This window comes from Bos indicus, chromosome X (assembly GCF_029378745.1).
Source record: "Bos indicus isolate NIAB-ARS_2022 breed Sahiwal x Tharparkar chromosome X, NIAB-ARS_B.indTharparkar_mat_pri_1.0, whole genome shotgun sequence".
Classification (NCBI taxonomy): domain Eukaryota; kingdom Metazoa; phylum Chordata; class Mammalia; order Artiodactyla; family Bovidae; genus Bos; species Bos indicus.
Genome location: NC_091789.1, coordinates 80,601,729 through 80,616,180, shown reverse-complemented (window position 1 = coordinate 80,616,180; position 14,452 = coordinate 80,601,729). Strand labels below are relative to the sequence as shown.

Below are 14,452 nucleotides of genomic sequence, written 5' to 3'. Positions count from 1 at the left end.
ATACTCTTTGACAGAAATCACAGCAACATCTTTTTGGATTCGTCTCTGAGAGCAATGGAAATAAGAATGAAAATAAACAAATGGGACCTAATTAAACTTAGAAGCTTTTTGCACAGCAAAGGAAACCATAAACAAAATGAACAGACAACATACAGACAGGGAGAAAATACTTGTAAATGATGCAACCAACAAGGTATTAATCTCCAAAATATACAAACAGCTTATATACCTCAACATCAAAAAACAAATAACTCAATCAAAAAATAAGCAAAAGTTCTAAATAAACATTTCTCCAAAGAAGACATACAGATAGCCAAAAAGCACATGAAAAGATGCTCAACACTGCTGCTGCTGCTGTTGCTGCTGCTGTTGCTAAGTCACTTCAGTCGTGTCCAACTCTGTGCAACCCCATAGACGGCAGCCCACCAGGCTCCCCCATCCCTGGGATTCTCCAGGCAAGAACACTGGAGTGGGTTGCCACTTCCTTCTCCAATGCATGAAAGTGAAATGTGAAAGTGAAGTTGCTCAGTCGTGTCTGACTCTGTGCGACCCCATGGACTACTGCCTACCAGGCTCTTCCGTCCATGGGATTTTCCAGGCAAGAGTACTGGAGTGGGGTGCCATTGCCTTCTCCGTCAACACTGCTAATTACTAGAAAAATGCAAATCAAAATTACAATGAGTCATCACCTAACACTGGTCAGAATGGCTATCATCAAAGAATCCACAAACAATAAATGCTGGAGAGGGTGTGGAGAAAAAGCAACTCTCCTATACTGTTGATGGGAATGCAAACTGGTACAGTTCCTATGAAAAACAGTATGGATATTCCTTAAAAAACTAAAAATGGAGCTGTCATATGGTCCTGCAATTCCACTCCTGGGCATATATCCAGAGAAAACCATAATTCAAAAAGATACACACACCCTAATGTTCACTGCAGCACTGTTCACAATAGCCAAGACACGGAAGCAACCTAAACCATTCACTGACAGATGAATGGATAAAGATGTCTCTCTCACACACACACACACACACAGGAATATTATTCAGCCATAAAAAGAATGAAGTAATGCCATTTGCAGCAACATGGAAGGAGCTAGAGATTATCCTAAGTGAACTAAGCCAGGCAGAGAAAGACAAGTATGTATCACTTATTTGTGGAATCTAAAAAAAAAAGGATACAAATGAACTTATTTATAAAACAGAAAGAGACTCAAAGACTTAAAACACAAACTTATGTTTACCGAAGTAGAAATGGGGACCGGGGAAGGGATAAATTAGGAGACTGGATTTAACATATATACATAACTATATACAAAATAGGTAACCAACAAGGATCTACTGTATATCACAGGGAACTATACTCAATATTTTATAATAATCTATCGTACAAGGGAAAAAAATCTGAAAAGGAATATGTATGTGTGTGTGTGTGTGCGTGCATGTGTGTGCGTGTGTGTGTGTGTGTGTGTGTGTATCTCAATCACTACTCTGTGCACCTGAAACTAATATTGTAAATCAACTATACTTCAATAAAAAATAAATAAAAACTCTGACATACACCCAAATATCCACATTTCAGAACCATGTGCCTATTTTTCTTCTCATAGCATTGATCACTGTCATACTTTACATTTTATGTATTTATTGGTGGTGGTTTAGATGCTAAGTCATGTCCGACTCTTGTGACCCCAAGGACTGTAGCCTGCCAGGCTCCTCTGTTCATGGGATTCTCCAGACAGGAATACTGGAGTGGGTTGTCATTTCCTTCTCCATATGTCTTTATTAATACCTTCTTTATCATCTGTCTCTCCCCACTCACACAGCAATGGAAGCTTCGTAAGAGCAGGGCCTTTTGTCTGCTTTATGTGTTGCTGTAACCCCAGGATGTTGAACAGTGCCTGGCACATAATAGGTACAGAATAAATTTTGGGGAAGTGAATGAAAGTCAGCTTCCTCCCTCCCTCCTCTTATCCTATGAATAGAGGGTTTAAACTGTGTTTTCACTCACTTCTTTCATAATTTCTAAAAGCTAGGAATAACTCAGGCTCTTTAAGACAGATTAGATGCACACACACCCACCTTCTGCCTAATTTTAAAAAATTCCAACCTAGATCTAGGCATTAAATAGTCACCAGCCTGCTTCACATCCTTGTTTGGAATTAAGGAACCGTGAATTAATTTGTTCTCACTTTTAACTAAATTAAGGGCAAATGTCGCAAGTTCAGAAACACTGCCCCTGATCTGGTAGTGGAAGGACTTTTTCCTTAGTTGGTAGGAGGGGAAGGAATGCCTTTTAAAAATGCCAGCCGTCAGATTAAAATGCCTTTGTTTTTGATGATTTACATAAAAATTGTGCTCAACCTATTTTCAAAACCGCCATGTTTAATTGACATTGAAAGCAATAATAAAAGTCAAATTTTTATTAAAAAAATAGTACTTGGCATAAAAAACACTCAATAAACATTTGTTACTGTTCTTTATTATTCTTAAATCAAAAGTTTAGCTGATAATAACTAGGTGAACCATACTCCTATATACCTTGTACTCACAACAGCAGTGGACCTTGTTAAAAATACAGGTCCAACACTCAGAAATTGATTTAGTAAGTCTTGACCATTGGCTTAAAAAAAAAAAAGTATTTTTGGTTGCACTAGCCACTGCCTGCCTGTGGGCTTTTCTCTAGTTGTGGTGCACGGGCTTCTCATTGCAGTGGCTTCTCTTGTTGAAGAGCACAGGCCATAGGCACACAGGCTTCAGTAGTTGTGGTTTGTGGGCCCTAGAGCGCATGGGCCTAGCTGCCTGAGGCATGTGTAATCTTCCCGATGAGGGATCCAACCAGTGTCGCCTGCATTGCAAGGCAGATTCTTATCCAATGTATTACCAGGGAATTCTGACCATTGGCTTTTTTCTGGTGGTGCTGGAGTTGGAGAGAGATGTGCCACATGGCAGGTGGAATCACAGTTCACCCACCAGGGATCGAACCTGTACGCCTACAGTGGAAGTACAGAGTCTTAACCGCTGGGCCACCAGGGAAGTCCCTGATTCAGTCAGTCTTGGATAAGCCAGGAATCTGCATTTTTATCAAGCTGTCAGGCGATTCTGATGCAGGTTAGTTCAAGGCATGTCAACCATTGCCTTAGCTTACTTTTAGGACAAAAATGTATTTGTTCATTGTCACACTTTTATTGAATACATGCTATGCGCTAGGTATTATGCCAGGTACTGGTGATACAGTGATAAAGATACACTGATACAATCCCTACCCACATAGGCTAGTAAGAAGCACATAACCTAGAGAGAACAGATGTATCTTTTAACTTGTATATAAATCCAAAGAGCTTATACCACTTAATTCACATTTACTAAATACAAACCTGGCATTTTCAATTTCAGAATTTCCATGATCCATAGTGTTAGTGTTAGCCCCCGATTCGTGCCCGACTCTTTGCAACCCCATGGACTGCAGCCCACCAGGCTCCTCTGTCCATGGATTTTCCAGGCAAGGATACTGGAGTGGGTTGCCATTTCCTTCTCAGGAGATCTTCCCAACCCAGGGATCGAACCCAGGTCTCCTGTACTGCAGGCAGATTCTTTACCGATTGAGCTACAGGGAAGCCCATAGTGGTAGGTATTTCTAGTGCTTCAAAAGGAGACATTTCTGGAACTTTGCCCCCAATCCCCACCCTCCACTTCCAATGGAATTTCACATTCCACCCTCAACTGTGCCGGTAAGTTGTTGATGTTTCCATTTGCAGTGATTTGTAAGACAGCTTTCTAGAGTAGGGAGGTTGCCATTTAGGGACATCATTGGTATCATGATCTCTTTAATCCAAATGTTTCCCCTAAAATGCTGGTTGACTTTAGCTCCTTAGTTTTTCTTGTGTTATAAGGTGATAAAATCAAAGTAGGATACAAAGCAGCACTGTTTTCTTTTTTTTAATGATCGGTCTATTAACATGTATTTATTTTGTAGTCTGTATTAATAAAAGAATACTAGAAACATCCTTTCATTTTTAAAAATTACTACTACACTGGTGTCACAGCTGGCTATAAGGTAGACAATTCCTTTAAAGTTGTATGTATTATTTAGGGGGGGGAAATCCTTGAGTGTTAGAGTAATAGTTTGTAGTCAAATGCATGATAACATCATGGGAAGTGATTATCAGTGTTTAGTAATTAAATATTATCATATAATCTCTTGATTATAACTGAACTCTAGGAGAATTACTCAAATACTCATCTCTTCTGCAGTCTAGCTGAGATTATTGCCTCTGATCTCTAAATGTTTTTAGTCTTCTACTTATGTCATATGTCAAGCTAAATCTTCTAAGGATCAAAATCTCATATGACTCCTCCAAAATTCCAAAAATTTAAGTCTATACTTGTTTCAGAAAAATGAACCAGTATAATGGCATTATTAATGACAATTATAGAAACAAAAATAGCAGCTAACATTTGAGTGCTTACTATGTGCTAGGCAGAGAGCTTTACGTGGATTCTCTCTTCTGTGAGACATGTACTACTATTTTCTTACTTTCTTAAGGGAAGCAGGGCTTGGAAAACATATGTGGCTTGCCTAAAATTACACCCCAAAGGGGTGATTGGCACATTTCTTGCAAAAGGGACGGGGCTTAAACCATTTGCTCTTTTTACTGGGAATCAACTATCCCAGCAAACACTGAGTGGGAGACTCTTACAATCTACAAATAAATGGTAAAATTACAACTTTTCTATAGTTTATTATGATTTTTGGTGGTCTGATCTTATGCAGATGAATAATCATCATTTTATGCCAGTGAATACAAATATAGAAAAAATATTAAAATTTGCTGTATTAAATAATAAACATACTACACTTGTGATCAAAGAGGCAGCAAAGTAGGAAATAATGACATCAAACCTCATATATGCGCTAATTATGAACATAGCTCCTTAGAGGTATGTGCACGTGTGCTAAGTTGCTTCAGTTGTGTCTGACTCTTTGCAAACCTATGGACTGTAGCCCACAAGGCTCCTCTGTCCATGGGATTCTCCAGGAAACAACATTGGAGTGGGCTGCCATGATGCCCTCCTCCAGGGGCTCTTCCCCACCCAGGGATCAAACCTGCATCTCATTATGTCTCCTGCATTGGCAGGCGGCTTCTTTACCACTAGTGCCACCTGGGAAGATCCCATAGAGGTACATGTCAACAAAAACTGCATTCATGTGCATACATGTGGTTAATATTCTACAGGTTACTAATACTTGCTCTACAATTAAATGGGTCCTTTTGAACCTTTATTCTCAAAGGGTAAATGCAAGCAAGTTCCTGAAATCAGTTAATTAGCTATCAAATTATTTTAATGGAGTATATTTCTCTCTAATGTTAGGAATGACTAAGGTAAAACCTTTTATTACCATCTGCTGGCTGATAAAATCGCACAATAACATCTCTGTTCAGAAAACTATGCTTTGAGGTATTAAAACGTGAATAAAGGACTAAAGACAAAGGGAGAAAATTGTACACAACACCAGTGTAGAGGAAGTAAAGCCTCACTTTCAGTACTTTACTTTAAATCCCCATTTCATTTTCCCTATAATTATCAACATGCAGTCCATATTTAAAAAGACATAGGTAGCAAATGCTGAAAAAGGGAAGTGCAAAAAAATTTCTATGCCAGTTTTACTGTCTTTTGTTTTCTTAATAAAGGGTACAGAGCTTAGGCTGTATCCCCACTGAAGAATATTATGAAATATGGCCTTAATCAAGATTTTTAATCTCTGATATCTACATAATTCATAAGTTTATTACCAGGAAAGGTACTTTCCCCGAATATAATTTACATAAACATTTACAGAGGTCAGATATTACTTTGATATTCAAAAAACAAACAGTTAAGAATCAATCAACACAACATTGTAAAACTATTTTCCTCTAGTTAAAAAATAAATTAAAAAAAGAGAATCAGTGAACAAATCTTTATCACTAGAAATTTGTGTTAAAGGATTTATAAGTTTAGATCATTATGAAGTTGCAAAATGTCTGAGGAACACTATTACTCTGAACAACTTAAGAAATGCATTGGTAGACATGATACAGTAGACTCTAAAATCAATATATTTTAAAAATGGTTCCACAGAACTACAAGACCATTATATTTCAAAAAGGAAAAAGCAGCAGCACCAACAACAGCAATAAATCAATCAGGATATTTAACAATATAATCCATTGGATGAGGTGATGAATAGAGCTGACTAAGATAGCTGATTGAATATAGAACTGAAGACATGAATTAAAGCTCTAATTTTCCTCCTTTCACACACCTGCTTCATTTCATTTTTACTGCTTGCAAAAGTTAAGGCAAATTCTAACACTTATTTTCAATGATATATGGATCAATACGGAATGATAAAAATACAGTTAAATATCACTACAAAGGTTGACTAGAGTTTCAAAAAAGACCATATAAAAGTATTGATACTGTTTTATTCACTATAGATGAAAGGAGAAAATACAGTTCTTGCCGTTGAAGAACTGCAGAGATAAAAAGACAAGAAAAAATCTGGTGGTTAATAAACTGAAATAGTAAATCTAATTAGAAAGTGAAGAAGTAAAAGAAAGAAAACAAGAACAGAAATATAGAAAAGGAGTTATTATTGACTTTAAGAGGAAGTGATGAGGCAGAAAGAGATGTAATAATCCCATATCAAGTAAGTTGAAAGTGACCACTTACAGAACTATCAAAGGACAAAGAAAAGTTAAAAAGGCATGCAATTTAATCATTAGTTAGATAATAGCAATTTGAAGGGGAAATGAAAATGTATCATTTTTAGCAGTCTTTCATCCTAAAAAAAAAAATATATATATATATATATATATAAAAAGACAGGTGTTTGCGATTGTACTATAATATAGTAGGAACCAACTTTGAAATGTCTTTAGTAAGAGCAGGTTCAAACACTACTGCAAATATAAAAAACACCTACTTGTACCCAGTTCAGAGAGGACTAATTTTCAAAATCCTGTTAAAGGAAATGAAAACCAAACAGTACTGCACAAAGTTAAATGAAATTCACAATACAAGCCCACGGAACAAAGTTAACATTTCGTTAAGGAGAAACAGGACTTCCTTGGTGGTGCAGCGGATAAGAATCCGCCTGCCAAGGCCAGGGCCACAGGTTCAATCCCTGGTCTGGGAAAATTCCACATGCTGCCAAGCAACTAAAGGCCTGTGCACTGCAACTACTGAAGCCGACATGCCTAGAGTCTGTGCTCCACAACAAGAGAAGCCATTGCAACGAGAAGTCTGTACTCCAAACGAAAAGCAGCCCCCTCTCCCAGCAACTAGAGAAAGTTCACACAAAGCAGCAAAGACCCAGTGCAGCCCAAAAAAGTTATTTAAAAAAAGTTAAGGAGGAACCCTTGATGAAGGTGAAAGAAGGGAGTCAAAAAGCTAAGATTCAACATACATCATACTAAGATCACGGCATCCAGTCCCATCGCATGCATGTGTGCTAAGTCACTTCAGTCACATCCGGATCTTTGCAATGCTATGGACTGTAGCCCATCAGGCTCCTCTGTGCATAGGATTCTCCAGGCAATAATACTGGAGTGGGTTGCTGTGCCCTCCTCCTCTCTCATCTGGATCACTGCACGGTAACAAGTATCTTAACATCCATTTTGTTTTCTTTTTCTAAAATTTGTTTTTAATTGGAGGACAACTGCTTTACAATGTTGTGTCAGTTTCTGCCATGCCTCAACATGAATCAGCCATAGGTATACACATGCCCCCTCCCTCTTGAACCTCCCTCCCACTGCCCACCCCATCCCGCTGCTCTAGGTTGTCACAGAGCACCAGGCTGGTCTCCGTGTGCTATACCACAACTTCCCATTAGCTATCTATTTTACACATTAACATTCATTTTCTTTTCTCCTATCCATCCTGCACACTGACACCCAAAATGATTTTTCTTAAATGAAAATTTGATGTTGGTCTTTTGTTTAGAATCATTAAATAGATCCCACAGCCTGTAACACAGTGTCCAAACTCTCTTAACTTCTATGATCTGAGTCCCATCCTCCTTTCCAATCTTTTCTCTCACCTCTTCCCACGACCACCCTTACTTTATACTACTCTCTCTTTACACTCCATTTATTTTTAACTACCTGATGTTCCTGAAATTTGCAATGCTGTTTTATGCACGTGTTTGTTTTTTCCTGCTCATCCTCTTGAAGGGCCTTCATCTTTTGCCCTCACAGCAATGCAAACAGCTACCATGTCTATCTTCAATATCAGTTGAAGTCCTGCTAATGTCAACTCCCCATCCCCAACTTTTCCAAGAAAGAACTGAATATTCCATCCTTTGAAATGGATGGTACAGGGTGCCTATACAGATTTCTAATACAGGATCCATAATTTTTATTGTGAAAGTGAAGTCGCTCATTCGTGTCTGACTCTCTGCGACCCCATGGACTCCTCTGTCCATGGGATTTTCCAGGCAAGAATACTGGAGTGGGTTGCCATTTCCTTCTCCAGGGGATCTTTCCCACCCAGGGATCGAACCCAGGTCTCCCGCATTGCAGGCAGACACTTTACCGTCTAAGCCACCAGGGAAGCCCCAATATATAAATAAATACATATATATTTATTATATGTGTATAATATATAAATATATATTTATTATATACAATAAATAATAAATATATATGTGTATACAATATATAATAAATATTTTCTTTATTGTGAAGATATGCTTATTAGGGGCTTCCTGGGGGCTCAGGAGTAAAGAATGAGACTGCAATGCAGGAGATGAGGGTTCTATCCCTGGGTCGGGAAGATCCCCTGGAGAAAGAAATGGCGACCCACTCCAGAATTCTTGCCTGGGAAGCCCCATGGGCAGAAAAGCCTGGTGGGCTATAGTTGATGGGGCTGCAAAAAGAGTCAGACATGACTCAGTGACTAAACAAACAAAAAAATGCTTATTAGACTGTAGGCTCCTTGGGAGCAGGAACCTAGTCTTATTTATCAATGTATCCTTACTAACCAGCATAATGATTGGCATGTTGCAGATACTTTGCAAAGATTTTAACTAATTAATGAATAAGCTTCATTATTTTGGTTAAAGCTTTTTCACAGTCTACCAAAAGCTACAATTGATCATCAGTAACTAAGTCCCATCATTTACCTGAAATGTCTGTTTAACTCAACAATCATCACCCTATTATATGTCCTCATCCTGCATTTTAATGCCACACTGACTTTCCAAAAGCCCACATTCATCATATAAAACCCCATCCATGAACTTATAGTGAATGATATTTTAAATCCAAATGCCTCTGTTTGCCTTTAATGGTTCTCCATAAGCTGGCCCTACCTTTATCTATCCAATTTCAACTCATCTGGTCAATTTCTTCATCATATCTTGAGTCTGGCACTTAAATTCTTACCTTTATTTTAACCCCAACTGTTTCATCCTACATTCATAACTTATTCTTACCTAATGCAATTAAATATTAACCATCATTTATAGGCCAATCAGTCTAATTTTTTTTCCATTAAACTTTACCTGAATGTTTTCCCCTTCATTTTTAAACCAAATACATTCAGTACCAGTCACATCAGCACTTTTGCTTTTAAGAATGTTACTTTTTCTCCCCAAGTAGACTATCATTTTCTTCAGGTAAATCACATATACATCTTATTATATTTCCTTTCAGATCCCTGACAAGTCTTAGTTACTGTGATAGCAAGCCATCATAATATGGTACAGTTTTAAAAAACTTTTTCAAAGCTTTTTTTTAAATTAAAATACATCCTCTCCTTTTTTTAAATTTTTTATTATTTATTTATTATTATTATTATTTACTTTACAATATTGTATTGGTTTATACTAATGCATATATATGGAATTTAGAAAGATGGCAACAATAACCCTGTATACGAGACAGCAAAAGAGACACTGATGTATAGAACAGTCTTTTGGACTCTGTGGGAGAGGGAGAGGGTGGGATGATTTGGAGAATGACATTGAAACATGTATAATATCATATATGAAATGAGTCACCAGTCCAGGTTCGATGCAAGATACTGGATGCTTGGGACTGGTGCACTGGGACGACCCAGAGGGATGGTACGGGGAGGGAGGAGGGTTCAGGATGGGGAGCACGTCTATACCTGTGGCGGATTCATGTTGATAAGTAATACAATATTGTAAAGTTAAAAAAAAATAAATAAAGTAGCATTACTTTTTTTTCTTGGGCAAAGGGTCATACCAAAACAAAACACAGTAAGTAAAATGTAGATGAAAAAACATGACACCTTTCACAACTCAGCGTGCCAAATTATAAAACAAATAGTTTCTTTCCAGATATCCTATAACAATTAAATAGCATTTCTTTCTTGTCTTGTTCTTTTAAATACACCCTCCCCATGTACTTCAAAGTCATCAAATTATCAGTAAATGTTTATCAAATTAAACAGATTTCCTACAATCAGAAATTTACCACATAACAAATAACTTCAAAGCAACTATCCCTTTACAAATTGGAATGGTGGCTTCCTATGAGAAATATTGCTAATCATGGGCTATTTCTCAAAAAAATTGAAGTTTAAGTTAAGTGTAATTTTAGGGGAAATGCTAATTAAACATGAAGTCAACTGAAAAGGGAAACTTCACTATCTTTAAAACTATAAACATAAATATGTGCAAGTCCTTAAAAGAATACTCTTTGTCACACAAAATTACATACCTGACAGAAAAGGGATATAAGTTAAGTAAAACAAGGCAAGTACACACTATGCAATTTTTTTTTAAGTAAAGGTATATGTACCAATATGGAAAGATCTGCAAGAAACATCTAGGTGAAAGAGCAAGCTGCAAAACAGTGTGTATGGTATGAGTCCATTTGAGTTTGTGTGTTTTTAAAGATATACAAACCTGTTTGTACACAGAAAAATTTCCAAAGACTATTCAAGATCCCTACTTCTGTTATATAATTAACAAAGGAAGCCAAACTGCTATCAATTTAATATTCTATAACATGGAAATTGAAATGATTCTTTAAAGTACTAAAAAAATGATAGATTTAACCTTCATGTGGCCCTAAGCGAAGTGAAGTCAAGTCAAAGTCGCTCAGTAGTGTCCCACTCTTTGCAACCCATGGACTGTAGCCTGCCAGATTCCTCTGTCCATGGAATTCTCCAGGCAAGAATACTCGAGTGGGTTGCCATTTCCTTCTCCAGGGGACCTATCTGACCCAGGGACTGAACGTGGGTCTCCTGCATTGCAGGCGGACTTGTTACCATCTGAGTCACCAGGGAAGCCCATGAGGCCCTAAGCTATTATCAAAGAGATTTGATAAAGACTGTCATAAAAACTCTTTCCTAAATGCTCCATCAGTGAACTTTAAGTGGAAAAACAGCTCACTGCTTAGAAAAACAAAATGTTGGGACTACCCTGGCAGTCCAGTGGTTAAGACTCCATGCTCCCACTGCAGGGGGCATGGGTTCGATCCCTGGTTGGGGAACTAAGGTCCCACATGCTATACAACTCGGCCCTTCAAAAAAAAAAGGATAAAAACAAAATATTTGTTAATATAGACAAAGGTCACTAAAATTTTCCTAAATGCTTAATATTCATGTTATTTTAACTGACATATATACACTGAGAATTAACTGAAGAAATCACTGATTTATATTAACATTCGAAATATTTATTCCTATTACCTTTTTAGGAATAGGAAACTGGTCAAGTCATATGAAGAACTAATGAGTACTGTTGAGTATTTGTTTTTTTTTTTTAACAAATGATTGAAGTGACTTTCGTAAAGTGACACTGTAACCTGTTAGCTGCTTTCCCAATTCTCTTAACAGCTATATGGAACTTTATATGCTTAAATTTGAAACCAAGACAATAGGAAAAGAACCTCCCCTAATAATCCCCCCTAAAATTATGTTTTAGATAATCAGAATAGGTTAAAATACATATATATATACACACATATGGTTTTCTCTTATGTATAATTGGCTCTTATCCAAGAACAATGGACCAGAAGAGAGATGTAGATACTGTTCCTGGCTTTGTCACTTATTAGCTGAAAACTAGGCAAGTCACTGAATGCCTCTGACACTAAGTTTCTCCATCTATAAAATGAGAGAGGTCTCTTTTCCAAGTACGAAGTCTTGTGTTATGACAGTGAAAAATATCAAGTAAGAGACACTTATTTGCTGATTCTTAATTGCTATATGACAACAAAAAATGCTAAGGAAGAGACAATTAAATCTCATATACAATTATTAAAATTATGTATGCCCGCTACTGAAGATTATTAAAAGAGAACCATACTATGTCTTCAAGGTTTCTACTCAGAAATCCTTTTCTGCAGGGCTGAATTTTTTATTTGGCATAAAATATGTATTTCAGATTATACTATCTTTTGTGGTACTATGTGGAGAACTGATCTCTCATTTAAATACAATTTTATTCTCTTTGAAAAATTCTGAAATATAGCCTTAGTCAGATGAATAACTTTCATAGTAGTAATAAAATTTCCTTGATCTATATTAAGCTTTTTTTTTAAGTTAATATTCTAAGATGTTTACCTTTGGCAGCATGGGAGTATCCCTTTTCTTCTTCTTTTCTGAATTAGGGTCATCTAACAAGTCTGGCTCAAAGGTATAAAGTTCAGTCAGCTCATTCATGGTAAAATGACGTTCAACTTGCTGTTGATCAACAACTCGAAAAGACAGTGACTGCTTGGTTACTTGCCGATCATAAATCTTATCTTCCATGGTTCCCTTCGTAAAAAAGAGTGAACAATACACAAATTTTGTAAACATGAAAATTAATCAAGAAGAAATATAGTTATTGGTTTATATGAAATAGCAAAACTGGATAGCAATATACTGCCATGAAGCAAATTTTATGAGCAATGTTGCTTAATTCATGAGATTTTTTTTTCTGTTCAGAGTAGTTTATGTTGATGAGAAATAAAACTTTATTACTGGTAATCATCCTAAAATTTCTGACCAATATGCATTCATGTATTGCTTTATATATTTCTGTACTTGGTGAAAGAACGAGAGCAGTCAGATACCAACCTAAACAGAATAAGAGTACATGAAATCAAATTTCAGGGGGTTATTGATGTAAGAATCCAACAGGGCAGTTTAATTCTTATTCAGTGGAATATAACACACTCTCAACAATCACTATAAACTGACTTTATGTAAAGTCTTACTTTCTATGACTTTAGGACAAAAAATTAATAACTACAATGCCATATCTATTATATATTCTATATAACATTCTGAAGTAGAATGTAAAGGAGCTCTTAATTAAAATAACAGGAAAGAGTTTACAGTGTAGTTTACCAACAATATTATGTACCAATAATACATAGATGTACCAATGAAGATGTACCAATAAAACCCAGTCTCTAGTTGGGAAGCCCAGATTTGGAGGATGGTAGAGAAGGTGGCATCTGTTCCCAAAGAAGATGTAACAGTTAAAAGGACAACTTGATTCTATAAACCTGTATAACATTGAACTGCATTCACTTCTTTGATTTCATTTCCTTTCCTTAAATTTCAGTTTCTATTTCTTAATACCTGAGTTTATACTTAAAGGAAATTAATATTCTTGACTAGAAATATTAAATATTCTTTGTAATGATTCGTGTTATTATAATACATTAATTGTTTCTTCTTATTTAACCACACTCTTCAAACTAAGAGATTATCTGGTGCCACTGAAAACAGTGATCATTTGACCTTCACATCTATAAGCAAATTAGATTTAGTTACTGGCTTTTCTATGCATAGTAAGTAAAAGAATTATAAATGTTTAACTTTCTTAAACTAGCATGAAATTGCTAAATCTGTATACCCATGCAAATTCATCTTAATCTGAGAAATTAGAGACCTGGACAAACTACAAAATAGAAAATCATGAGAGGTCAAAATTAACTTATATTGCTTTAAGAACAGGAATGATATTTTCAACTTTGTTTGCCTCTCTACAATGCATGTATAGTCTGAATTTCAAAAATATCGTCAGTTTCACCCAATCTTTCAATATGAAAAAGAGAATATAAATTACAAGCCTACCTGAGCTAAGAACCTATATACATAGACAGGTTTAGTTTGTCCAAAGCGATAAACTCTGAATATACTCTGGATGTCATAAGATGGATTCCAAGAAGCATCAAATATAATCACTCGATTAGCAGCTACCAGATTAATTCCAAGAGATCCTGCTTTGGTAGAAATGATAAATAATCGTCCTCTGAAAATGAAAACACAGAATAAACGTTTAGAGATGAGTAATTAACACATATTTTATTTATGACATGACTTTTTAATCCTAAGGCAGTTTTATGAACAATCATGAGTTCAGAGAATTCATTACTTGCTTACTGAAGAAAAGGACAAGTCTAAGGAGTTGGAGTTACGATTTATATGCCCCA

At 36.3% G+C, this 14,452-nt stretch overlaps 1 protein-coding gene across 6 annotated transcripts in view; it reads right to left on the bottom strand.

The window, feature by feature from the left end:
* ATRX (ATRX chromatin remodeler) overlaps positions 1 to 14,452 on the bottom strand; it is a 285,985-nt gene that overhangs the window by 25,064 nt on the left and 246,469 nt on the right. For all 6 annotated transcript variants that reach the window (XM_019955726.2, XM_019955722.2, XM_019955724.2 and 3 more), the window contains 2 exons: positions 14,094 to 14,271; positions 12,588 to 12,782 (listed from right to left, as the gene is read on the bottom strand). In XM_019955726.2, the coding sequence (XP_019811285.1) occupies positions 12,588 to 12,782; positions 14,094 to 14,271 (373 nt within the window). The remainder of the gene's footprint in view (positions 1 to 12,587; positions 12,783 to 14,093; positions 14,272 to 14,452) is intronic.